The sequence below is a fragment of the Molothrus aeneus genome, chromosome 2 (genome assembly GCF_037042795.1).
Source record: "Molothrus aeneus isolate 106 chromosome 2, BPBGC_Maene_1.0, whole genome shotgun sequence".
NCBI classification, from domain to species: Eukaryota; Metazoa; Chordata; class Aves; order Passeriformes; family Icteridae; genus Molothrus; species Molothrus aeneus.
Window position 1 is genome coordinate 4,749,376 of NC_089647.1, and position 27,142 is coordinate 4,776,517.

The following is a 27,142-nucleotide window of genomic DNA, read 5'->3' on the forward strand; positions in this document are numbered from 1 at the left end:
TTCAGAAAAATCTGAATAGTTTCTGTTTTTTTGGCAGATTCCAGATGAGACGAAGTTGGAGACTAGTCCCATCTCTCATGTGGATCACTGATGCCTGCAGCATCCCAGCTGCGGTTACAAACACCAGCCAAACCCCGTAAGAAAAGTGCCGGAGGATGAACAGCACTCAAAGGGAAGCCGTGCTGGATGCTGTGAATAGGGAGTGCCATTTTGCACTCTGTGCTTCTCGCCGGTGCTGAGCCACAAAAGAAAGCATGATGCTATTTTAGCCAGCTATTTAGGCCCATGAATAATTCCACTGACTTATTAAGTTTTCACAGAAACTTTAAAAGTTTTAAGTACAGTTAATGTGTATCCACGTGGGTTTGCTGCGGCCAGGACCGTTTAATTTCTTAGCAACATCCATATTCTAAAATGTCATTTAAGGCTGTAGTGACCCCTTTCTCACAAAAGAAACCCACAACAAAGCAAAAACAAACAAACAAACAAATTCTCATCGCCTTTCAGTATCATGTTAGCAGGAAAACTTGAAAACTTAACCCCCCGCAACTCGGCTGCCCATTGTTAACAGACAGAACACCTCCTCATCTAAAATGATACTCCTTTATCTAAAATTACAATAATTAGCTGCCGTGCCCATCGTGGAAGTGGAAACCCCAGGGAAATTTAGAACAGGAACCGTCTACGCTCATTTCCCAAGGTATACACTTGGCTAATTTGGGGAGGACAGATGATCGGCGGGGGGGGACATTTTCGAGCGCTCACTGGAGAAGTTGTAAGAGCCCCGCTGATCAGCGGGGATGCCGGGGGGCCGCAGGACTTGCAGAGGGACGTGCCCGTAGGCTGAGGAGCGGCATCAGGCAACCGAAACGCGCCTTTGCCGGAGGGAGGGAGGGAGGGAGGGAAGAAGGGAGGGCGGGAAGCGAAGCAGTTTCGGGAAGCCGCGTCCCCCTCCCCTCTCCGGACAGCGGCGGGGGCGGCCTCGGGGAGCCGGCCCGGGGGAGGAGCGGAGCCGAGCGGAGCCGCACGGCGCGCCCGCCCCGCCAGCCCGGCCGGCTCTGCGGGGAGGCCCTGCCCGAGCGGGGCCGCCCCCGCGCCTCTCCCGCCGCCGCCTGCACCACTGGGAAGATGGATGGGCACGTCCTGGGATGGATCGTCCTCCTGTGGATCGCAGGTAGGGCCGCGAGCAGAGGCACGGGTGGCCCGGTGGCCCCGACGTCCCCATGCCGTGCTCTGCCCGCCGGGCTCCGCGGCTTTCCTGAGGGAGAAAACTGAGGGAGGTTTTGGGGAGATGCTCCGGAGGGAGCCGGCGTGGGGCCGGGAGCTGCTTGGGGGCGTCCCGCGGTGCAGTTTGCGGGGACTTGGCGGAGAGGGCTGGGAGCGGGGGGCAGCCGGCGCCTCCCGGGGCTCGGGGCAGCTGCGGGCGGCCCCCGGCGCTTCCCTTCCCTCCGCGGTGCGGAGAGAGCGCGCCCGTCCCGGGGAAGGGGCGGCCGGCCCGGGGGTGTCGGAGTGTCCTTGGCCGCGGTGCGAGAGGGATGGCGGGCGACCAACCCCCGGCTCCCCCCGTGTCGTGCCGGGAACAATTGCAGGAACTTCTCCTTCACCCGGTGTCCTGACCGCACATGCCGTCCAACAGAGGTGTGAGAGGAGGGGGCTGCCCTGCCTCTGCCCCGGCTTCCAGAGGGGCAGAGTTCCAGAGGGGCCTTCCCCGTGACGGTGCAGTCGCGGCCAGGCCTTTGTGAGCGCAGGACGGGGTTGTCCCCCAGCCCAGCCCGCCGCCCACCTCTCGCCTCCCCAAAAGGTCGGGCAAGTCCCCCCTAGGGCAGGGGGAGGGAGCCGGAGAGGCGAGCAGAGAGGGCTCAGTGATGGGGAGAGGGCAGGGGGGACAAGCTGACAAGGGGATGGGTCCGAGAGCTGGGCAGCGAGAAGAGGGAAGGGATTAGAGCAGGGTGAGAGCGGCGGGGCAGCCGGGGAGAAAGAGAAAGCCGTGTCAGGTCAGGAGCAAGATCTGCCTCCGGTGAGCCTGTGCAGCAGCCAGGCACAGGCAGGAGCAGCAGGCTATAGGAAAAGCTGCAGTAGGATGACTTAGCCAGGCAGGCTGAAAGAAGAAAAACAGACATACTTGGGTTAAGTGGCATATATTTCCCAGTGTCACCTATGTATCCCGCAAAAAAGACCTCAGCCTCTTCCCTCTTCCTATTCAGATTTAGGATTCACAAGCAGTAAATTCGGCTTTTAGTCATAACACCTCTCTCCCACCACACACCCACCCCTTTCCTTGCATTTTCACTCTGAGTCATCCTCAACACCGGTGCCTGCCTACTGCTCCCTTCCAGGGTTTCACGGCCTCATCTGGGGCTTCAGCAGCTTCCAGCTCATTCTCCCTCCCTTCTCTCCCTTCCTCCTTCCCTGCCATTTGGTTGCTTCCAAATGTATCCCGCTTCAGTGAGTTGGTCCGGAGTGCCAGCGCACCCACAGCTGCCCCTCCTTTCCTACTAGCCCCACTGGTGTGCTGATAAATAGCATCCAAGGGCCCGCAAAGGAGTGCGGGGTGTAGCTGAGCATGACATTACATTCCTCCCTCTTTCTAAAGAGCTTCTTTATCTGGACATGTCAGGCTAATCAGGACTTTTTTATCAAGCTAAAAGACCGGGCTGTTGACACTTTTCTCCTTCCACTGAGGGCAGTTCACGATTCCTGGCAGCGAGCAGTGTTTGGAGCACGCAGGGTCAATGCAGAGAGAGGGAGAGAGAGAGGTACCGCTGCAGTGGGAAGACCTTCCAGTTTCCTCCAGCCCTGTGGTTTTGAGACAGGGCTGCGTGCAGCTGGTGCTGTGGAGAGCTGGCAGGCACAGGCTTCCGGCAGGCAACAGGTTATCCATAGCTGTGTGCTGAGGGATGGAGGCACTCCGTGCTCCCCTGCTCCCCTCCAGCCTCCTGCCGCTGCTGCCCAGCCATAAATCAGAAAGCAAATAAGCCAAGGTGTGTGTTGTGTGTGTGTGTGCACAGAAAAGGAGGAGGGGGCTAGCTAGCAAACATGGATTCGAGATTTTCCGCTCCCCAGTGGCTGTGCGAAGGAATGAAAGGTCTGCATCAAGGTAAGGAGCCCTGATTCAGCCAGAGTGGTACACTCCACTCTGGGGAAGAGGAGTGGGGGTTGGGAGGTGGAGGGGCCAGGGGACAGAGTGCAGGATGGGGAAGAAGCAGGGAGACAAAAGGGACCAGCTCTGGTTCCCTTCCCTCCCCTCCTCCCCCCTCGAGGTGGACTGAGAAAATTCTAATCAGCACTTTCAGTCCCTTTCCTCCCAGCAGTAATTCCTCTCTGTCCTTTGTTTGTCTTTAATTTTTGGCTCTTGCATTTATCTTTTGTTTGGTTTTGCACATTGTGAGTTCTTAGGGCAATTTCAAAAAATCTTGTGTGAGGCACAATGGATTTGGTTTGGCTTCTCCCCCTCCTGTCCTGCTCTCCCACGTGCCTGAAGCGAGTGTTTTAATAACAACAGCAAATGGATGAAGAGCAGGTCGTTCTTTATTCCTTCCTGTGAGGTCACACGGGTTAAAATATGTGTGGAGCTGTGCTCTCATTCTATAAAAAGAAGACACAATTTGCCAAGTATCCTCAGTCCCTGTGTAAAGCCTGTTCTTGTAAATTACCAAGTGCAGCTTGATTCTGGAATGAATCCTCCCCTTGTGTTTACCATTTTCTTATTAATGCTGTAATTTCTAATGCATTTGAAACAAGAACATAGTGCTGTGCTGGCTACTGAACTTCAGTTTTAGTACAGAACAAGCAGATCAAATTTTTCCTCCCTCACAACTTGGACCAAGCTTGGAAAAATCACAATTAGAAGACTGTCCGTGTTAAAATGAGATCTTTTCTCTCTGATAAGTGCTTTTCCACCAGTAATTTAGCACTCAGTCCCTGTATACTGTTGCTGTACCTGTTCTTTCCCAGCCACAGTTCAGGAGGGCAGGCAGAGGGGGCATGCTGGAGCACAGCTGTGTCTTTGCTGTTTCTGTGACCAGCTGACCACACTTCTTGGGAAGGCAGGGAAATGGATGCACTCTTTTACTGGTCTTGATTTAAAGTGTTCATCTGACTTCCCTTGCCTGGCTTCACAGAGCATAGCAAGTGTAGCATAACTGGGAAGAAATCTCATGTTTTTCTTACTTTGTGTTCCTGTGAGGTCACCTTGAGTAAGACTGGCAGCAGTGGAAATCCCAATGCCATCCCAAGGACAGGTATTATGCCTTGGTGTTACAAGGCTTGGAGGGATTCTTCACATTGCTTTGCTTTGCTCTCGGGCTTCTGATGAGTGATATTTCTGGGAATGGTTTCTGGGATGCTGAACCAAGTCTAGATCAGGAGGCATCTGACAACTGTAACGGGTTTCAGACAGCAGTAAGACAGGGTGGGTTTGATCTGGTGTCCAGAGCTGAGATAATTCACCTGAGAGCACGCAGGGTGACTTTTGTGAATGTGTGAAAGGGGCTGTGGTAAGGGAGTGTAACAAGCACAGGGAAGCTGATGAAGAGAATGAAGTGAGGGGCAGGGGGTGCCTGGGGAGAGCACCACAGAGAATGGGGAAGAGCAATGCCTACTGCTGTCATTTTGCACAGCCTGGGCTGTCCTACATGGAGTGTTTTTGTATTGAGGCTCTGTGCTATGAGTGCTGGGCGCTCAAGGCCACGCTCTTCTGCAGCTGCTTTGGGTTTTCCCCTTTCCAGGTTAAGTAGCTGGAGAGCTGAAATTCTTGGTTTTGCTGTGGAGCTGTTGAAAACAGAACCATGCTTTCACCTCAGCTGCAGCTGACTTGTTCAGGCATTGGTTTCTTGCTTCCAAAAAAAATTGACGAACACAAGTCTGATAGGAACCAGACCAAGACATCCAATTAATTTCCCGTAAGCACTGGACACAGTCTGATGGTGATGGCTTTTGCTGATAAATTGCATGGATTGGATTTAGTCCAACATGAGTAGGCAAGAACCTGAACAATATAATCTCAGTTATTCCACTGGCTCTCCATTCATCTGTTTACACATCTCTTTATAATTTCTTGACTTTCTGGTCTCAAAGCCCAGATCTTGCCCTTCCTGATTCAAGCTTGATCCATATATGAAAATATAAATGGTGTGCCAGAATTCAGCAGTGGGGGAGAGAGCACTTTGAAATGATGCATAGTATCCAAGGTACCAAAACCAACAATACTTTTGCCCAATAGTTAATTTTATTTGGGAAGGGGTATAAGCTACCCTGAGGGCACTGTCTCTTACCAGGGAACGGATGCTTTTCTGCCAAAGCCCTGAGGTAAGTCTAGGAGTAGCTTTCCTGAGGTGCCTGGTTCAGGACCCAGTGATTTCCATTATGCTGTGTGCACAACTGCCACTCCTGTCAATAAAGGAACATGAAAATGGGGGATGCAATTTTTGTAGTTTCGTAGAATCAGCTGTACTACCTCAGGCAAGCAGTAGCATGAGCCAAATAATTGCGAAGAAAGAGATGAGATGCATGAACAGATAGGGAGACTCATCTGACCTGAAGAACAATGTGTGCTGCCTTCCTTCACTTGGACTTGAGTCTTGTGTGCTCCAGAGGGATGCAGCCTGAGACATGTTCCATTGAGCTACAAAATTTGGCCTTGCCATTACTTCCAGGTTTTGGTGCTTCAGATCAATTTTATTCTAACTACATGATATTTAAGGTCTCCTCCAACCCAAACCATTCTGTGATTCTATTCCTAGAGGCTGTATAGTGAAGTTAAATCTTCATTTCATCTCAGGGAGGCATAGGCTTCTCTGGAGGTCAGTGGCAAAGCAAAAGCCTCAGTTATCACCTCTCAGTTGCCTTCTCTCTTGCTCAGGGAAGGGGCTTAGGAAGATCAGGCACACCAGGCTCAAACCCGCCCTTACAAATATCCCCTCTGTAATCGCTTCCTGGAATTTTCTTTAATCACCAGTGAAATGTATTAGTGGTAGCTTGTGTGTAGTGTTGATTGCATAGTTTGAATGCATAATCTGAGGATAGTTCAGGAAAGGAATCAGAGCAAGGAGACAAATGCACATTGCCAATTGAAAGAGACAAACCCCATACAATTATATTTCGGAAGTGTGATTATTTTTAAGCTCTTTCTCCGGGAGTCTGTGTGTGTGTATATATTTGTACAGACACAAAAAATCATGGATTCTTTTTATTTTCTAAGAGAAAGGATAACTGTCTTTATAAGATGCAATTGATTAATATTTTCAGACCTTTTTCTTTGGGTTTAGGAGAGCAAGAAGGGAGGAAAGCAGAACAGTCATGTAGTCAGGAGATTCCCAGGAGCTAGATTTTATTCTTGTTGAACTTGAAACATTGTGAAATTCACAATGAACAGGTTCCTTCTCTAGAGTGCAGGAATTGCATTTCCGTCATGAGTTTGAAGTAAAGGCTAATTTTACTCTGTCTGCATCAGTCAAAACATAGCACAACACAATTCAGTTTCTTTTTAGTCCTATTTATATTAAACTAGACAAAGAGCTACCATGATGCTGTCACTAAGCTTCTCATAATTTTTCACATATCTCACTCTTCTTTTTCTCTGCTCTATTAACAACTCAGAGTTCTGCCCTCTGATACATCTGAGGCTTTTCTTGTCTTGGCTACACTACATTTTCAGGTCAGCAGTTTCTTCTTGGAGGGGAGGAAGTCCTATAATTCCTATGCCTGGACATAACTGATCAGTGTAAAGCCACCATCTTGTCTTCAGGCAGTCAAACATCCTGCTGGCCTTTTTGGTGGACACTCTTACAGCAGTGACATACTGCATGAATCAATTCCAGTAATTCTTTTTTGGCAGAGGAAGTAACAGGTGTATAATTTCCCAATTCAGCCATATATAATTATATATAATTTGACTTAAATAGATCTAAAGTTTCCTCTGCTCCAGTCTCCCAATCTGAAGCACTCTGTTGCTCTTAAATGCTATTCCTGGAAGGAATCCGAAAATAATACTTAAGAAGTTAATAAAGAGCTTGGGAAAGGATATAGAACGTGCCAGATAATTTTCTGCACATCTCCAAAATGCTTTTTGGTAGAAAAAGAATTCCTGTATTTTCCCAAAAGTTGCATTTCTTTTCTTCATATAGACATTCACATGGGGGTAGGGTGGGGAAAGTTAGTCAGATGAGAATTTGCTAAAGCTCAGCTAATCATTTATTAAAGCAGTCCCTGGCTTGCCAAACTCATTAATCTCATTAACGGGGAAGGAGGGCTGTGGTGCATGGTTAGCTGAGAGCACTGTGTTTTCTAAGCAGCGTACCCTTGTTTCACAAGGGAAAGATTTAAATATTCAGTGTGTCACTGTTTTATCCCTGAAGCTGAGGTAACGTGATGAGTCACTTGATCAGCTCATGCCACATGCTGGCCTTGGCCTCACACTCTGAGGGGTCATGGAGCTGCCAGACACTGGTCTGACATGGACCCATTGGGTTTTCAAGGTGTTCTTCATGTTTCTTGCACTCAGATGCAACCCAGAAAGTGTGAATCTCTGGAGAGGTGAGGTTAGACATCACATTTGGTTCACCTTGAGAAGCAAGTGGTGGCGTTCCCTCAGTGCCACATGGTCCCTGGGTAAAGGAAGCCTGGCAGGAATGTCCCACCTGCCACTTCCTGAATAATCTCTCTGCCTGTGTCTCAGGAAAGTGCAGGAGCTCCCTCATTCCCTGCCTGTCCTGTGGGAGACCTCAGCTGTGCTTGGTGGTACTCTGGAGAGCAGCCACACTTCAGTGTTTGGATTTGGGTCCAGGCACTTCTGGCAAAACTGAAAACCTCCTGTGCAGCTTCCACATGGCACAAGCACAATGTGCATGGTGTCCTGCATTCATTATATGCATAACACAGCATTTCTGTGCAAGTGCCAGAGCACCCTTGTGTTCCTCAAGCCTTCACATAGTAGTCCTCAAGGTGAAATCCTGTTTAGATTAGTAACTGTTAGTAGCAGTGACCACCTTGCCTCTCTGAAATTAGCTTTCCCCTAGGTTCTGTCCATGCTGTGTTTTCCATTTCCAACTGGGATTTATAGACTTCGTTGTGCTCTACAGTTCACTGCAGACAGTGTATCACTGCAGACAGTGATAACTTGTTGAATTTAATATTCACTGTTTTATCAGTCTCTTCACTTTCCTTTGGTTCTGAATCCTGATCATGCAATCTCTGCTCGCTCTGGCTTCTCAGGTCTGCAGCTGTCTCCAGCTTGACCTTGTCTCTTCATGCCTGCTGGTATACAGTTGATGCAGTTATTGCTCTCTGTCTGCTTCAAGCTCCAGTGCTTTAGTCTGTGCCTTCCCCCCCCTCCCCATTCTAAAGATATCTCCTGTCATTTCACTTTCTTTTGCCAATTTCCATCTCCTTTTCATCTCTGCTTTCTGGAGTGGGTGGGTTATTTTTTGCTGACTCCATTTCCTCTCTTCTCTGCATCATTTCTGAATCTCCTGCAACCTTGACTGCAGCCCTTTGTACTTACTTTGACCTGGGCTGAGACACCTTCTCCAGCTTCTTCCAACTGAATGAGAGCTTCCTGATTGTCATCTTGCTCATCATCCTGCTTCTTATATTTGCTCTGATACTTTATCTTTACTCTTTTTCCTTCTTTCTTGCATTTTCACTTCTCTTCTACTGCTTATTGATATCAGGAAGTCTTTCTTTGTCCTCAGTCTTTTCATTCCTCACTAAGCTTCCCCAAGTCCACCAGTCCTTTCTGCAGATGTTGTGTAGACTTTCTCTTCTGCTTTGTTGTCTTGAACGTTTCCTTGTGTTTCCTCTTTTTCCCTGTTTCCCTGTGTATTCCCTGTTTCCTTCCTGCTCTGGGTGAGGGGTGTGGTAACACCAACATTTTCCATACTGAGCCCGATTCCCTTTTTCTGGTGTTGTGTGAGTGCTCTCAGACATTGCTGCCTGCAGCACAAGGAGGGAAGCAATGAAGGGCATCTGGGGGAGTTTTGGCCAAATCCCTGTGGGTGGATGGAGGGCCTCACTCTCTAGAAGGCTGACATTGCTCACTGACTGTCCCTCAGCTACACAAGGGTGTAATAGCAGTCCCCTGCATCTTCTCTGGGGCCTTGATGCATCAGGTCCAGGCTGCAGCTCCCCTGTCAGCTGCTAGATAAACATTACATGTTGAGATTCCTCTCCTCCCTGAGAATGTGAAAAACTTGAGGGTTTGGGCCCTTTTTCTCCACACCTCCCACATGGAGCAGTTTGTCTCAGTGCTACTTGCCAGCCCTGGGAAGAGCTGTGTGATTTGGATCCGCTCCTTTGTGCGTCTCTGGAGTTTGGCAGAGCAGGCAGCACTAACTGGGCACCAGTGCAGAATGTGCTGGTCCAGGCACTGTGTGTTGCCTGACTTGTAAAGAGGAGGTGTGGTGCCACTGAAATGGGGAGGGACGTGACTTATTCTGCAGTGGGATTGCCATGGATCTGGCCCCTTGGCTGACCTGCTGTACAAGTGGAGCATGGCCATCCCTAAAATACCTCTTCCTTATGTCTGAACCTGCCCCAGAAGCTGTGAATCATCACACCATTGTGTTAGGGCTTCTATAGCACAAGGATGGTACGTTTGAGCCTTCAGCCCTATCATGCTGTGTTTTTCCTTGTGACTGTAAGCTATGAAAAAGCAAACTTATTTCTGCTGCCAACATCCGTGCTTACATACATTGAGGAGTGTTGCTCCCTAGCACCTGAAACAGATGGACAATTTTATGTATGTGAGGAGAATAATGCTGTGACAAAATGCAGTAGCTCCCTCTTCAAGCAGTGCCAAGACATATGATACTCATGTTTTTGTCTTCTAGCTGAGGTGGAAGGGTTGCAGGTCACCGTGCCTGAGAAGAAGAAGGTGGCCATGTTATTCCAGCCTGCTCTGCTTCGCTGCCATTTCTCTACTTCTTCCACCCAACCAGCTGTGGTACAGTGGAGGTACAAATCCTACTGCCAGGACAGGATGGGAGAAGCTCTGGGAATGGTGACTTCTGGTTTGCAAACAATGAGCAAGAGGAACCTGGACTGGGATCCCTACCTGGACTGTGTGGACAGCAGGAGGACAGTCCGTGTCGTGGCCTCCAAGCAGGGATCTGCCATCACCATAGGAGACTTCTACAAGGAAAGAGACGTCAGCATTGTCCATGGTAACTCTCCTACCCCAGGGATGCTTGGTGGGGGCTGCAATGGACCCTCAGCAATTTGGGACACTGGAGTCTGACAGTAATTGTTCACTTGAATCCCTCAGAAAAGGCTGTGGGAAGGGATGTCTGTATGTCAGACATTTAGGATTCAGCCAACCAATCCTAGACCCAAAGGTAATTTCCTTTGGCACTTCCCTTCAATTAACTCTAGGTCCTCAAATACAGTATTCTTTTTTCCCTTCCATGAAGTGGAAGCTTTTTATTCCTGACTTCTGCATATTGCTGTGTATATAGGTTTTCCTTAGCAAAGGGGTGGCAGCAAGAGATACAAATTCAGTCTCTGCAGGATAGTTTTTTCTTCCTTGCAAATGCCACTGCTGTTTTCTTAGTTCTGAAATACCAAGCTTATCCCAGACCTCATGTTTGCTCAGCCACAGACTTACCCTGTCATGAACCTAAACTGACACAGCTTTGGGCAGAGTGAAAGGAAGAGATTTCTGTGGGGTGAAATCAGGTTGGGTGGAGATAAGGGATGGCAGGGTCCTTAAACATTTTTGTCTGGAAGGCTGTGTGAGAGACCTTGTCCCTCAAAAGTACAAAGTGTCTGATTGACCGGGGAGACCACCTAGCCAGAAGTGGAGACTCTTTGGTGTGAAGAGCATGTGATCAGCCTCACAAGAGGAAGCGTTTTCCTTTGTCTCTGTGTAGCCTCTTCACAAATGATTGAGGTGCTGTGAGGAGACACTGTGTCTAAGCCCTTCTTTCATGACAGGAATAGTGTTGGGACCCATGCCCTAGGTGACAGGAAGGACAGAAAGACATTAGTGACCCCTTGTGCTCTTGCAGGGTGAGCTGCCTCTGCAGCATTATCTGATTTCCCACCTACAGCCAGAAGTCCTGACCTGTTGTTTTTTTCCTGAATACTGTGATAAATTCTGGATGAGGTTAAATCTTCTTCTTGGAAAGGAAATGAAATGGATTTGGGACACAGAGATGGATCCAGTGCATTCTTCCTGCAAGTGTTGGAGGGAAAATCTGACTTTTCTTTTTTGCCTTCCAGATGCAGACCTGCAAATAGGGAAGTTGATGTGGGGAGACAGTGGCCTCTATTACTGCCTTATTATCACACCAGATGATGTGGAGGGCAAGAATGAAGAATCAGTGGAGCTGCTTGTGCTTGGTGAGGCCTCTTGTCGGGCTGCTTTTTCAGCAGATACCTGATGCATCTTTCCTCCTGCTCTCTTGCTGTCTCTTCATTCCCATGCGCTGTATTACTATGGGTGTAAGAGCTATGTAAAACAGTCCCTGCAGTGCTGTCACCATTGCCTTGCACCTTGTGCAGTCATTCACACCTAGGCAAAGTGGGTGGCAAATGCTACCAAACCAGAATAGTAATGTTTACACCCACACTGCTCACACGTTACACAGGCGTAAATGACTGCAGAGAGTGCGGGGCTATGGAAAGGCAGAACCCTTGTTTTTAAGGGATAAAACAAAAAACTTGCAGCAAAATGAACACTTGAGACAGAGTCTTTTAACAGCAGACACCCAGAAGACATCAGATCCTGTGATTTTTGCAGTCCTCATCCCACTCTTCTGACCTGTGAGGCTGTCAAGAAGCACTGTGTTGAACGTGTCAGTTTAGGAGATTTTTTTGTGTGCCCAATAACACTTGTCCAGTTAGAGGTGCAGTTTCACAGTCATCCTAATCAGGTCTGACCTGGTGCTGCCACTAACAGGACCTACCTTCTCTGTGGTGTGTGTGCTTCGCTCTGCTTCTCTTAAGTTCCCTTGAGCAGTGTGCTGAGCAAGATCAGTTTCTTCCCTATTTTCAGGGTTTGCTTTCAGTGGTGGCTTCCATGATTCAGCTCACTGTCAAGGTCAGAAAAGCAGCCATTCCAGCTAGAGGAGAAAAGCAGAGTGGAATGGGCCTTTCAGGGACTTTTGTTGACATGCCTGGAGCCAGCTGTAGTGCTTCAACCCTAGATGCCCCAGGAGAGCAAGCTGAGTTTTTCCCAACTTACCTTAAGACCTCACCGTGCCTCTTGTGTGTACAGATCTGTGCATCCTGTGATGGAAATATTGAAAAGCTTGGGTTGATAGTGTGTAGGTGATCTGTGGAGGTGTACAATAGAACACATCTGTCAAGCATTCCCTTGATCTCCTACCAAAGGTCAGAGTTTAATTGGTCTTTATATTTGGAGCCATAGTTATCATCACCAAGTAAACCAGACTGAATGAGTGAGTGGCTGTCACAGTGCCACTGCCTCTCCTCACCCCTTTAATGTCAGCCAAATAATGGACAGTTGGAGTGGAAGGTCAGAGAGTGGAAGGTCAGTCTGGTTACTCCAGAAAACAGTGTCACACGCCTGTGTAAATCCACAGTGTGACATCTGTGTATCATCTGCCACTTAGTGACAGGCCCAGGACCAACCAGTGTGAGTTCAGGTGAGGTTATCTCTGCCAGGTGGCAGTGGTAGCTGTTAAAATCCTCTCCTGAGATCCTGTGTCTCTGCAGTGATGAGCTGCTGAATTTTTGTCCCTTTTTCACCTTCCTGTCTAGGATTTGGTGTCTTCCTGTTGTATATCTACAACTGTGCTCAGACACCAGTGATGAAACAGTACCATGGTAACAGGAAAAATTGGTTTTTCAGTGTGTACAGAAGGCTGTGGGGAGAAAACACAGAAATCCCTTCCTCTGGAGCTGGCTTGATGTCTCTGCCCTCAGTTCATTGTGAGTGCATTGGGGGACACATGTAGCTTAGGCTGCATCATCCATGACCACATCTGCTTTTCTGTTCCACCTCTGGGCCTGACCTTGCACTTGATGCAGCTCTCTGCCAAGTTTGGCAGCAGCATGAGAGCAGACTTGTCGTGGGCTTCCTTCTGCCTCATGCTGTTAGGCAGCTTCTGTATATTGCTTTTCCTGGGTAGAGGCAACATTCCAGCTTTTGGTGCAATTCAGGATTACCTACCTGTTTTCCTCCTTCCCTCTCTTCCCCTTCCCACCTTTTTATTTTCCTTCTGCCTTTGCTGTTACTTTTTTCTTTGTTTTCCTTTATCTCTCCCTATTGATGGCTAAAGGATGAAACAGCTAGTGATGACAATACTGTTTCTTAATATTCTGCATATTCTGGGATATTTTTTATTCCCATTGCTTGGAGGGAGACACTGAATAGAGATGTAGGTTGCAGCAATTTTACAGTCCTAGAGGACATGTGATAAAAGGGTTTTGTTTGCTGTACTGCTGCTCTTTGGGTGGAACCCAGATTCCCTGTTAGAGAGTTTGGAGCAGCAGAGGGATAGTGTGTGAGAGATGCTACGATTCCCAGAGCACATTGCTGTTTGCTCTCTGCTGACAGTGGTCTCTCAGATACAATTTACATTGCTTATTTTGGGGTTGCTGCATGAAATTCAGCATAAATTAGAATTTTGAATAGAGCAGAGGTTCTATCCACTCACGTTATCTTTGGGGTGACAGAAAAATCAGAATGGAAAAGGAAATAGGAAAATATCCCTTCTAGTGGTTTCTTATTAATGCCAGGATGAAAGGGCAGTTTAATATCATGTTGAAACCATGAAAAGACTGAGAAGCAAAAGTGATAGATATCATACCAATAGCATCAATAAATTAATGGAAGTTTGTTTAGCTAAAAATGCAGGCTCCTGCTTTTATACAGTGAATCATACCATGAAAAATTGATCAAAAGGCACTTTATCACGACTTAGAGCAAAATCTAAAACCTGGGCAAATTACAGTATTTCCTTTTTTTCTTAGGAAAGCGATCACAGAGACCTTCAGTGACCTCTTAAGTAGCCAGGGAGCCTGGGTCTTGATGGGATTGCATGTTGGGTTTTGTTACCTGGACGGGTCATGTTGACACTCAGAGCTGCTGGTCAGCTCTGGCTAGCAGCAGAGAATCCCATGTGCTGTCCTCATGTCACACGTATTTCAGAATAGCATACCAGCATAGCATACCATTTGTGCTCAGCAAAGCTGATAGGATTTGTAAAGCATACCTAATGTTAGGCACGTGCTTGTTTGTACTTTGCTGAAAAGACCATTCAGTATCTTCTGCTTAGTCAAGGACTTTAACCCTCTCAAAGGGAATCAGTGCAGGTGAGGGAAGAGGAGTTACAACCTCTGTCTCAGAAACACAGGAGATTGGGGTGGTGAACCTCCTCTGGAGTAAGGAGAGAATGCAAATTAAAAAATACAATTACATATTTATTATATTTTAAAAATATACTTGAGACCTTACTATTCTTTGCAACTGTCTGAAAGGAGCTTGTAGCAAGGTGGGGACTTATCCTCAAGCTGTGTTGGGAGGGGGTTCAGGTTGGACATCAGAAGGAATTTTATCACATAAAAGGTTGGTTAAACACTGGAATGGGCTGCCCAGCGAGGTGTTGAAGTCACTGTCTCTGAGGTATTTAAGGAAAGACTGGATGTGGCACTCAGTTCCATGGTCTGGTGGTGTTTGGTCACAGGTTGGGCTCAAAGACCTCAGAGGTCTTTTCCAACCTACAAGACTCTGTGATTCTCTGATAAATGTGCATTTTGATGGCATTTGGAATCTCCAAACAGGATGTAGTGTGCTGGAAACTGTATGAACTCTGCTTCTGCAGACTAGTCCAGAACTTAGCAATTCCACATCAGGAGTCGAGTGAATCTCCCTGCGCTCATGTGTTTTATTAGAAAAGGAGAACCTTTGCTGACATTACAGCTGCGCTAATGAATTCCTTTGAAACTTTATACATTTTAATTTTTAAACTTTTTAATGTGATTGAATCTAAAAGGCTGAATCCTAAATTGAAGAAAGTCTACATTTCTGTGGTAGTAGCTGGCAGCTAATGTCCTGCTTCTTGAAACACAGACAGTGCTATTAATCATATTGTTATTTGTAGCCCCTGTGTATTGCTTTTTTATATGAGAATGTCAGTGGGCTTCAGTGAAGTGATTCATTGCAGCCTTTCTGAAGGGAACTGCACGTGTACCAGTGCAGGGATGCAGCATGCCTGGAGTAACCTTCAAACCAGAGCCACAGTACAGTGTCAGTGTCATCCTGGCTCCTTGTCACCAGCTCACATCAGGAGGCAGTCCAGCTTCATTGCATGGCCTTGCATACAAACCAATAAGCCTTCCCAAGAGCCAGAATTTACTAACCAGGTGCAGGGACCTATGGAAGCTGCTACACTGCTCCCTTCCCAAGCTGGAACAGGTAAAGAGCAGTGCCTGTACGTACAGCTCAGCACAGCTGGGTACCCTGGAACCCATAGGTCTGTGCAAGCTCGGTGATGTTTGCATTCTGAGATTTTACATAGCTTAGACATGCTTCACAAAACAGTGGCTCCATTCCCTGGGAGTTCTGGAAGAGGTCAGAAAGTACTCCACTAATTCCAGTTGTTGGTTTGATGCTTTGTTAGTGATCTGTGCACTTTGCTAGACAGATATTGCCAGCTTTCTTTTCCATCCAATTCAGCAGCTAATATTACATAAACTGTGTATGAGTGAAATATTATTTTCTGGTTAATCATAGAATCATTAAGGTTGGAGAAGACCTTCAAGATCACTGAGTTCAACCTTTGATTGAAGACCACCATCTCAACTAAAACATAGCACTAAGTGCCACATCCAGTTGTTTCTTGAACACTTCCAGGGATGATGACTCCACCACTTCCTTGGGCAGCCCATTCCAGTGCTTAACCACCCTTTCAGTGACAAAATTCTTCCTGATGTCCAACCTGAAGCTATCCTGGCACAGCTTGAGGCCATTTCCTCTCATTCTGTCACTTTCCCTGGGAGTGGAGGTTGACCCATCATTCCACACCCTCCTTTCAGGCAGTTGTAGAGAGTGGTAAGGTCCCCCCTGAGCCTCCTTTTCTCCAGGTTAAATGCCCTCAGCCACTCCATCAGGCTTGTGCTCCAGACCCTTCCCCAGCTCTGTTCCCTTCTCTGGACTCACTCCAGCCCCTCAATGCCTTTCTCAGAGCGAGGGGCCCAAACATAAACACAGGACTTGATGGGCCTCACCAGTGCTGAGCACAGAACAATCCCTGCCCTGCTCCTGCTGGCCACACTGTTCCTGATCCAAACCAGGATGCCATTGGCCTCCTTGCTCACCTGGGCACACTCTGGCTGACATTCAGCTGCTGTTGACCAGCACCCCAGGTCCTCTTTCATTGCATAGTTTTCCAGCCACTCTTACCCAGCTTGTGGCTGGAAAATGCTGTGGGAGACCCTCCCAAAGGCTTTATTAATTCCAGGAAGACACATCCACAGTCTTTCTCTCATCTTCTGGGTGGGTCACTTGGTCATAAAAGGAGATCGGCTTGGTCAAGGAGGACTTGCCTTTCCTAAACCCGTGCTGGATCCTTCTGATCCTCTGGCTGTCCTGTATGTGCTGTGTGATTGCACTCAAGGTCATTTATTCCATAACCTTCCCAAGCACCAAGGTCAGTCTGACAGACTTGAAATTCCCCAAGTAAGAAGCTGAAGCTTCTCCCATTGTTGTTTTAAATAACAACAATTAGCACTTGAGGTTTGTATTCATTTCTGGAGACAGCTGGCAACTAACATTGGTAAACTGACATCTTCTGAGTTTATATCACCAGCCAGTATCCCTATAGGTCTAAACCCAAAATTTAAAAAGTCTCACACCCATAGTAGTAAAGAATGTAAAGTAAAAAATGTAGATACATATCCACACAGCAGATTGTACAGTAATTAATGTGCTAATAGAGACATGTGTTGACTTCCAGTGAGGATAAATCTCCACTGGGACACGTGTGTATGGTGTGCAATGCTAATAAGGCAGTTCTTACTCAGCAAAGTGACTCAATAGCTGGTATAAATATAGCCAGGTTTGGAGTCTCCTCTATGCCAGGAGAGACTGTATAATAAAATTTGACATGATTTCGGAGATTGAAAAGTTCTTGGCAGAATTTTCCCTTACATGATGTTGGGTTTAGGATTTTGCTCTGATTTGCTGAAAAGCTGCCAGTAGCATCCGAGCCAGTGCTCGGTCACAGGAGTTGGCAGAGTTGTGCTGGTGGCCTTGTGTTGGGGATGTGTTGGCCCACATCTCAGCTGGGAAAATGTCTGCGAGCAGCTCCATGGAGAGGGCTCACCAGCCTTGAGCTGTGACCAGAGGTGGGTAGTGCCAGCAGGCGAAGGAAGTGATTGGCACACTTCCTCTTAAAAATCCTGGAAAAGTGTGGATGCACTGCCTCAGACCACTGTGCCGCCGCCTTTGTAACCTGCTTCCAGTCCCCCTCATCCTAGCCCGGCCTACTCCTGGTTATTTATTTCACACCCATTAGAAGTGCTACTTGTTGCCAAGGTTTTTTACCCCTGTTTTCCTCCTTATTTGCCAGCGACAGCCACACGCTGCTGCTCACAAAGCAGACCGGTGTGATTAAAAGACCGCGGTTACTAAGGCAGCCATGGCAACAGCCTCCTTGGAGGTCTTTGTTGCCTGCTAAAACTTTGATCTCCAAAAGGGGCTGCTGCTGTTTCTCCGTCCAATTGAAGGGAAGGATGGGAAGAAAGGATGAAGTTTACTCCAAGCAGAGGGAGCACAGAGGGACACTTTGCAGAGCCATGCTCCCCCAGTAAATCTCACAGCAGCTGCCTTGGAAAAGTGGCTGATTTACAAGGGCCACACTTCCTCTCCTGTGCTTTCCAGCCTCTCCTCAGGCCAGTGTCCCTTGCCAGGGGCCTCTTGCTGTGACATGGCTTGGCAAAGTTTCCCACCACTGAGAAGGAAATAATTCCCTCTATAGTTGCTTCGTCCTGTGATCTCACTGCAGCAGGTTGGGCTGTGGAAGCAGCCTTCAAACAGGAAGACAGTTCAGCATTTACTGCCATAGTTACCCAATATTTATCACATTTATGTGACTGCCAGTATTTGCCATGTTCCCATATTTACCCAATTGCCATGTTTCTGACTGCACCTGCGCCTACTTTATTCATGCCATCATTTCTTTTCAGCTGCACCACTTACCCTAATTATTTTTGTGTCTCTTCTCTGCAGACTCTCTGCTAATTGTGTGCTTGACTCCAGGTCTTCCCTGCTCTGCTGCTATTTGCTCACTGCTCTGTCGCCTGCCTGCCTGCTGTGTATTAACTCCTGTCCTCGCTGGCCTCTGCTGTGTGTCTGCACCTCTTGGAGCTGCTCTGCATCCCCTCAGCTTTTCCTCTCCCATCCCTCCTCCTGTGCTCTGCCAGTGCAGATGGGGTGCTTGCAAGCTCCGTTGCATTTCAAGGCTGGCAGGGGCCTGGGGCGTGTGGGGTGCCTGGTGAGAGGCCACTATGGGCAGGTAAAACCCTTCAGCAGCACGGTGGGAGTAGAGATGGCACATGTCCCAGATCCTTGCAGAATGAGGACAAGCTCCTAGCTCTGACACAGTCACCCGGGACAACCCTGAAAAACGGGGCCATTGTCTGTTCCCTCTATCCCCTCGGTGGTGGGGGCTTGCACAGAGGGCACAAAGCTTGTGTTGGGTGGGGGCACAGATCTGTGACTCAGCAGGGGTGCCCAGGCATGGCTTGGAGTGCCTGCAGCCCTTTCTCAGGTGGGCAGAGCTGCTGTGCAGAGGTGGTGTGGCCAGATGGTCTCTTGGCAGGATGTTGTTCTGAATTGTTTCTTCCCCACTAACTGCTACCTAGCCCCAGCATTCACTTTAAAACTTCCTTGAAAGAAAGGAGAGACAAGGAGGTGAGCTTAAAGCCCTTGGAAGGAGCATCCTAGGCATGGAGAGATGGGTGGATACTAGCCATGGGTGCTCTGACTGCCTCCTGCCTGCTCTTAGAGCCATGGGCCCAAAAGGACGCCCCAATCTCTGTTTTGGGCAGTGTGTGACCCACCAGGATGCTGCCCTGGGATCCTCTTTGTGGCCACCACTTGGCTCTGGGCTGTGCCTGTGTGAGCCAGGCTTACAGAGGTGAGAGCCGGTGGCAGTGCTGCCCCACCTGAGCCACCCTGTCTGTGTCCCTGTGCCCACTGGCTGGCAGGACAGGGGGATTTTTGCTCCACTTGTTGCTGGCAGCAGCAGCAGCAGAGGGAGAAAAGTCGCCTTCGATGAGGGACAGTGGAGGGAGCCTCCTGTTGCTGGGACAACCGCAGGCAGCCTCAGCCTGCTGGCTCCCCTGGAGGAATGGTGTGGGGAAGGGTTAATCAGGGGATTTATCCAGCCTGGGGCAGGGAGGGGGCTGAGCTGTGGGAAGCTGCTGGGGGCAGGCAGTCCAGGGGTGGGCATTGTGCTCGCTGGCTGCCAGCTGGGCTGGGCGAGGCAGGCAGAGTTCAGGCTGAGCTGTGGTGGGATTTGTGCAGGCTTTGTGCATCCCTGCTGGGGGTTCTGGGGCCCCCAGGGCTGTGTGAGTCCTGTTGGCAAGGCAGGGATGCAAATTCCCCAGGCACGTACTCTGACAAGCCAAGTGAGGCTGCACAAGCAGGGAGTACTGGCTGCTTGTGGGTAGCACAGAGGAGCTGCTTTGGTTGTGTTTGTTTTTACCAAGTTCTCAGGCACTGTTGTATTAAGAGATGCTTTTTCCCTGTTGGGCATGTGATTCCTTTTGGAGATCAGAAGGTACCCAGCACTAGCAGGGTTCGAGGCTCTCCAGGTAGGTTCAAAATAAAGCAGGCACCCATTTATTAATGACCGTTTGGGAAGGAGTTTCTGCTGTTTAAAGGTGTCATTTCCTTGCCTTTTTTACCACAAATAGGCACCCTAAATTAGCTATGTACCTCCAGCAATTTGTCCAGTGGCATCTGCTCTCACACCAGGGCTGCATGTGAGCTTGTGCAGAGGTAATAACACTTGGGAGGTGAGCTACACGCTCATGTCTGCCCATATTCTGCATGCATGTGGTTCATGTGGGTGCTGTTCACATATGTACAGAAGGCCTGCAAAAGAATTGCATATTGTTTTGTCAAAATAAGGAATATAACTAATATGCACGTGGAACATAACACTCTAGTTGTGAGCGGCTTGGACACTTGATCCTTCCAGGAAATGGACTGCAAAGAATGTCATGAAACTCTTTGTAAATGTAGATGAAAATGTTGCAGCAGACTGGTGGCAAGAGTCCTCCCTCAAAGTGGTAAATGGGGAGCAGTTATGTGAAGCATCACCATGCTAACTTTTACTAAGGATTCTCGACCACTTCATCAGGACTGGCGTTCCTGTGAGTACTAGTCAGCTCTGATGAGTTGCAAAGCACTGCCTGTAGCCATGGTACACTCATTATGGCTCCAGCAGGCTTCCTTGTGGATTTTTGATCTCTACAGAGTCTCTGCTGAAGCACTGAGAAAAAACGGCTGGTGGGAATTTGATTGTAAAAACCTTCAAGGACAGACTAGAGGCCGAGGAACTTGGGATCCAGTTCATCACTGTGTCTGAGTGCTGCCTAGTGCAGGACCTGGAGGGCATGTGGGGAGGCTAAAGGTAGCTTTCTACCACTTTTGCATTGGCTTACCCTTAGCTGCTCCTGTTGTAATGCCCACAATGTGTGTCTCTCTTCAGAGTGCAGCTCTCCTACCATATGCATGTCTTTTAAAATCCCAGCATGATCCTGGGGCTCTATGGGAGAGTTCACAGCACAGCTGCACTTTGGGCTGTTCTGCCAATGCACAGGTGTGTGTAAATTACAGCTGAGCACTGTGCAGGATGTTTGCTGTGTACTGGAAATACCCCAGGCATTCTGTGCCAAAACAAACAAGCACCAAGCTGCCTTGGGGCTTGGAGTTTGTTTGTTTGTATTTGGCTGTAAATTATAAATTTGAAGCTGACTTGCCTTTTTTGTTTGTTTGTTTTTTGTTTGTTTCCTTTTTCTTTTGTAAAGTGATCCCAAAATTTCTACACGAATCCTTCCCTGGCTGGTTTGCTTCCATTGGGTGTTGGCCTTTGTCACACAGTCTCACCAAGGTGCTCGTGCATCTCCAAAAAATTATTGCATATGCACAGCATTCCTTCAAGGCTCCTTTCCTGGAGTTGTCGGTGCACTCACAGAGCCCCACATGGAGAGCAGCATCCACGGGTTTTGGAAGCACGTGGCTGATTTATCAGTAGCCTTGGGTTAAGTTAAAGATGTTTCATATCTGTAGAAATGACATCAGTACGTTTCAAAAATAAACTGTGTCCTTTTGTTTGAGGGCTGTTGTGCATTTCCAGGAGCTTTTGCATGTGTAGAGCATAACTCCAGGAAGATGTTACCATGTAACCGTGCTAAAGGGACTCCTTTTTCTTGTCATTTTGTGCCTAGATTGGAGAAGCTCTGTTCCAGATTCTTTCCCCCCAGCTCTGCTGATAAAATGCAAGGATACAGAAATGGCAGAAGTGCAGAGGCAGACACCAGGCATCGAGCAGGATGACATCTGTGGTTGATAGGAATTCACATAACACAGAGTGCAAGTGGGCTGATGAGGAAGGGAACTGGAGGCTAAGGCAGGGGCTGGGGAGTGTGTTTTTCTTGCAGTAACCTCTCTCCTTCTTCTCCTCCTTCTGTCTTTTCTAGGCAGGACAGGGCTGCTTGCTGATCTCTTGCCCAGTTTTGCTGTGGAGATTATGCCAGGTATTCAGTCATTTCACCCTTAATCATCCATTCCTCTGTCATCTTGTCTGTTTATCCTTCTGCAGCATCTTTATGTGGTGTATGTTTCACTATGTGTGTGTGTGTGTTTTACCTGGGGATTTAAAGAGAAAAGCCTGTCAGTTACTGGGAAAGTGCTGGGTCCCAGAGAGCTGATGCTGGGCCATGCTGGGAGCCAGCATACAGAGATGGGTGATGTCATGCCAGGATCAGTGTGAGAGCAGAAATGCCAGAGCTGTTCTGGGGACATTTTCTATCAAGCTCTCTGCTCTCCCCCTGCTAGCACAGAGGAAAGTGTGCTTCAGCCTGGGAGACGCCTCAGCCCTGCTCTGTGGCTCTGTGTCAGCTGTGCAGTCACTCAGCTCCCCAGGCCTGGCCTGTGCTCTGCTCCACCATCACCACAGATGGTAGCACAGCAGGTGCTGGGAATAGAGCATTGGCTAGCACTCCATCAGTGGCACAGCCCCTCTTGTGCTGCATGGCCAGGCCATGTTCTTGGTGACACCAGGTGGCTGGGCCCGACGTGAGAGCTCTGTGCCTGCGATAAATCACTTGCTAGCCAAAACTAGTGAGAGCCACCAGTTCTGGCACTCCTTGCACAGGAGACAGAGGCTGTGCAACAGATTGTTCTTGAAAGGCAAAAGCTGTGAGAATATTTAGCCCTCGAGTCATCTGATCATTCCCTGGTGGTGCCTGAGGAGCATTTCTTTCACACGTTTGTGCAAAAATGCAACTCCACATAAATGTGTGAAGCTATTTTCGAGCCTGTCCCAGAGATGCAAACAGAGAGAAGGCAGACACTCACCCACCTCCAGTGTAACCCAAAGCTCCCTAGAATTCCTGCATGGCAGGAGAGGGATTGGTCTTTTCAGCACAGATAGATAACAGTTGATTCTCTATTGCCTAACACGTTTCCCCCCATTATTTAGAATTTTGCTGAATGGGTATAAAATTAAGGTGTGTAGGCCAGATATCTTTCTGGTACTTTCACTGCATGGGTAGACAACAAGAAAGTGTAAGATGTAGGAGCAAACCACATTTCAGCTGTTGGTGTTGCCTGATAAAGAAGAGCAGATACTTCTGTGAGCACAAACCAGTGGTTTCCAGACAGCAAGGGCACAGAGCATGTCAGGTTGGTAGTCATTTGAATCTCAGCATTACACAGTTGGGAACTGGGAATCCCAGTATTGGGAACTGGTTGAATCCCAGTTTTGTTTTGTTTTAAAGGAAGAGCCAGCAGGCTCTTTTTGCTGTTTTCTTAACCTCATCAGAAAAGGAAATGGTCTAACTTCCTGTGAAGTAAAATCCTGACTCATGGGTCCCTGTAGCTGGGACACTGACTTCAAACATCCACTTTATATGCTGAGTGAGTATCCTGCAATGTGGAATGTACACACTAATCTGACCCCCTTTTGTACTCCTGGAATGTTTTCAGGGGGACCACAGATACACTTCTAATAGACTTGCTGTCTGTTTTTTCCTCTACCAGGCTTTTATCTTTTATGAAGTGGTTGTGAACTGTTCACTAATAGCTCCGGAGATCTGACATCTGAGTTTCACTGGATAGCTGTGGCTGGCCACTTGTGTCAAGCAGTACCATTTCACCTCTTTCTCTGTGTCCATGATGGTTGCAGAAAACAAGATGAGAGCAGAACAAAGAAAAAGCCACTAAGATGTTGCTTAGATTGGCATAGATTAGGAAGTACAGGACTGGAAAGGATAGTCTGGCTCCCTATCTTGCATTCTCTCCCCAGCACCATGTATTTTCATCTTTCTGTAAGATCAGCAAGCTTAGGAGTGGCCTAAGATTTGGCCTTTCTCTTTCCTATTGGCCCACTTTCTTTGATGGGCTTCTTTTAGCTTCTCTCTACATCACTGTTCATCTATTTCTGTCCATTTATGTAAGATCTTTAACTATAATACCTGCTTTTCCTGCTGCATTTATCCTCCTACCATATTTACAGGCAGGAGCTACATCTTCCCTCAGCCTTCTGTTTAATAGAGTAACTCAGCAGGCTTCAGCTCCCCTGCTGCCAGGCAGGCTCCAGAGTCCCTTCATCCCTCAAATAAATCCCTGCTTTCCATTGGCTTTGGCCTAAATTCATCTTTTCTGCTGCAAAGATGACCAGAGCTGTATAACATCAGTAACTTCAGATGAAGTTAAGTGCAGAGGAGGCCTTGTGTGATGGCATAGATATTTTCTTAATACTGCTGGAAATTCTTCCCTTATTTGGCCTAGGATTACATTTGCCATTTTTTGTGACTGTATTGCATGAGTGGTGACAATAGTGCTATGTATACTGGATCATTTCTCTTGTTCAGTTTTTCTCAACCAATGAAGTCCTGTTCAGAATAGAAATTGTTCTTGTCTTTGAACCTGTGACACTGGAAGTATTGCTGCATACTTTGAAATTCAGGATAATACTGCATTTCACATTTCCTATTTTAGACCCAAGGAAAACAGGCTCTTTGTATAACATGTCCCAGCCTTCAGTGACAATGCATCCCTACTGCTTACTGTCATGATATTTTAGCACATTCTTATTTCCTGTGTCAAGGTAGTTTATGAAAATATTAAGCAAAACAGCTGCTAGAAGCAGAACATGAGGGACTGGGTCAGTAGCTCTTGCTTTCCCATTCATGAATGCTTCCCTTCTGCCCTTTCCTTACTTGTTAGCGGAATTTTTTCTCAGCATATAGTAAGTTCAACCCTAACATATTATTCCACAGGAACCAAAATTAAATGCAAATTTAAATGTGTGTCAGCCAAAAAAGAAATAAAGGATAAAAAAATTCACTTCACACTTCTGAAGTGTTGAATTGTAGATGCCAGATCTTTGACTGACATTTTTCAAAGGAAATTTTAAATTCTAGATTTAAAATGGCATTTTTTAAAAAGGGGAATTGTTTGTAAAAGAGTTAAGGAAAACTCCAGTAAAGTAAAGAATCATACTTTTGTTCAAACAGAACGCTGTGGATGGATCAAAAATGACACTTCTTATTTTTGCATTGTATTAAGAACTAGGAAAAATTCTATTTTGAATGGTCAAAATGAAACATTTTTCCTTCACTTTTTAGCTTAGCAACACAGGTGAGGGGTGCACTGTTTTTCCAGTGTGATTCTTCATGCACATTGCAATCCTTGTGTCAATACTTCTTCATCTCAAATAATACTGTACCAGGAGATTCTTTAGTGAATGCTGGACTTCTGCTTGGAAATAGTGGTCTGCTGCTTTTTTTCCTCTGAAGTGGGGATAAACCCTTTCCCACTGCAGCCCCACCCTGTCTTTATTTGCTTTTTGCTATGTTTCCTAGGTGGCTGAATAACCACCTGGGTACATACCTGAAGTCTTTTCCCCACCAGCAGTGGGGAAAATATCTTGCTATCTCCTCTCTCTTGCTTTGAGATAGGTTGGTGCATTTCTCTGACTTAAAACCAACTCCAGGCCTCCTCTATGTTCAGAGTCTTGTAATTTCTTGATCCAGATGTGCTCACTGATCATTCCTTTAGTCTGTGGACCTCCTGTGTGGGAGTAGATGCTGCCCTGGCACAGGCTGAGCCCTGCTCCCACCACATTTTCCAGCAGCAAAGTTTGAGAAACATTTTCTCCCTCCGCTTCCCCTTTAAGCCCCATCCTGGTTTTTGTGGGCCAGCTCTTGCGTGCTTTCACTTGTAGGGTGTTTTTCAGCTGCTCCCTTTTGGGGCCTGGCACACATCATCTGAGGCTTCAATGGGGGAAGAAAAAAAGTGGTTGTTAGGTTTGCTGGCTGGCGGTGGCGCCTGAATAGGATGCTCGCTCGGCACATTCAAAAGAATAATTGCGCGTGTAGGCCTCGCTGCGAAGGGGCAGGCCTGGCTCGTTTACTGGGCTATTTATAGCCTGCTTTTCACCACGGCTTGTCCCATTAAAACCAGAATGTGGCTTGGGAACAAACACATAAGCAGGGCACGGACATGGCCAAGAAGAATGAGTCTTTGATGAGGGCCAAACGCTAATGGAGCACGTCCTGTGGCATTGGCGCAGGTCTGCTGTGGGGTGAAGGGTTTCTGGCCGGGGCGCCAGGGCTGCTGCCTCTGTGCTGCTGGAAGGGACCACATTTTGGTAGCTCATTTCTCACTGTCATGTGCCATTTCTGGTCTGACACAAGAGGAAGAGTAGACCCAGTCCTAGACCCACAGGGAGTCGTTCCACTTCTGTTATTCACCTGTGTGTTTTGTCCCCATGCTCTCCGCTGGGAGGATGTTGCTGACGTTCTCTTCCACAGCAATGTGCAGTCCTGTAAGTATCTCCCTTTCTCCCCTTGTTTTCCAGAGTGGGTCTTTGTGGGCCTGGTGATCCTGGGGGCGTTCCTGTTCTTCCTCCTGGTGGGGATCTGCTGGTGCCAGTGCTGCCCACACAGCTGCTGCTGTTACGTCCGCTGCCCCTGCTGTCCTGAGTCCTGCTGCTGTCCCCGGGCACGTGAGTGACCCTGCTGCAAATCTGCCCTACTACTTCTGCTCCCTGGCCGAACAGGAGGAGAATCTGCTAATATTTGCTTCCTTTGCCCTGAGCACTTCGCTTGGCTAAAGAACTGGTTCTTAGGGAGTGAAGCATCTGACCTATTACTCAATGGTTGAATGCTCAAAGTTAATTACAAATGTAATTCCCCAAGCCTTCCCTGCCTTGGCAGCTGTGCCTGCTTTTCCAAAGTGTCATGCTCCCACTCCAAAGTTGTTGTTGTGTCAGTGAATGTTGTGGGTCAGAGCTAAGACCATCCTGGGAGGTTTCTTCCTGGCAATGCAAATCAGCTGTCCTCTACAACAGTGCAAAATCCTTGCAACCCAGCAAGGTTCCTGGTCAGGCTCAGTCAGATCTGTCAAGTTCCATGAGCCTCATCCTGCTGCTTGAGTCATCAGTTATTTTTAAAGCTGAACTGCCACTAAATCATGGCAGTGGTAATGCTGGCTGTAACACCCTGAGTGTCTTTCTGGGCATCTCTCAGTGCCATCATTATTATATGCACTATTATTATATGCAGCACATATTTTAAACTCACCTCAGTACCCTTTGAGGCTTAGAGAAATTCAGGTTGGTTCCTGTTAATTCATTTGTCTGATTGTCTCCAGTGGGGTTGGTGGTGCACGTTTTGTCCATGTGTCCAGTGTGTCTGCGGGGGGCTGGTGTGTGATGCTGACTCTTGTTCTTTTTCTTTTTCAGTGTATGTAGCAGGCAAAGCAGCAAAAGCTGGGTACCCTCCTGCAGTCTCTGCCATGCCAGGTCCATACTACATCCCCAGTGTTCCTGTAGCTGGTGTCCCATCTCCTGCTGTGCTGATGGACAAGTCACACCCCCCTCCCTTAGCCCCAAGTGAGGCCAGTGCAGGAAGCCAAAATGGTAATTTGCAGTACCAG

At 47.8% G+C, this 27,142-nt stretch overlaps 1 protein-coding gene across 5 annotated transcripts in view; it reads left to right on the forward strand.

Annotated features, from left to right (window-relative positions):
• The first annotated feature begins 1,074 nt into the window (after window positions 1-1,074).
• Window positions 1,075-27,142, forward strand: part of ILDR2 (immunoglobulin like domain containing receptor 2) — a 40,561-nt gene continuing 14,493 nt past the window's right edge. For 3 of the 5 annotated variants that reach the window (XM_066571899.1, XM_066571901.1, XM_066571898.1), the window contains exons 1-6: window positions 1,075-1,174; window positions 9,828-10,160; window positions 11,218-11,337; window positions 21,676-21,732; window positions 26,064-26,210; window positions 26,949-27,125. In XM_066571899.1, the coding sequence (XP_066427996.1) occupies window positions 1,129-1,174; window positions 9,828-10,160; window positions 11,218-11,337; window positions 21,676-21,732; window positions 26,064-26,210; window positions 26,949-27,125 (880 nt within the window). In that variant the 5' untranslated portion in view covers window positions 1,075-1,128. The remainder of the gene's footprint in view (window positions 1,175-9,827; window positions 10,161-11,217; window positions 11,338-21,675; window positions 21,733-26,063; window positions 26,211-26,948; window positions 27,126-27,142) is intronic. The other 2 variants (XM_066571902.1, XM_066571903.1) reach the window with 1 other exon arrangement.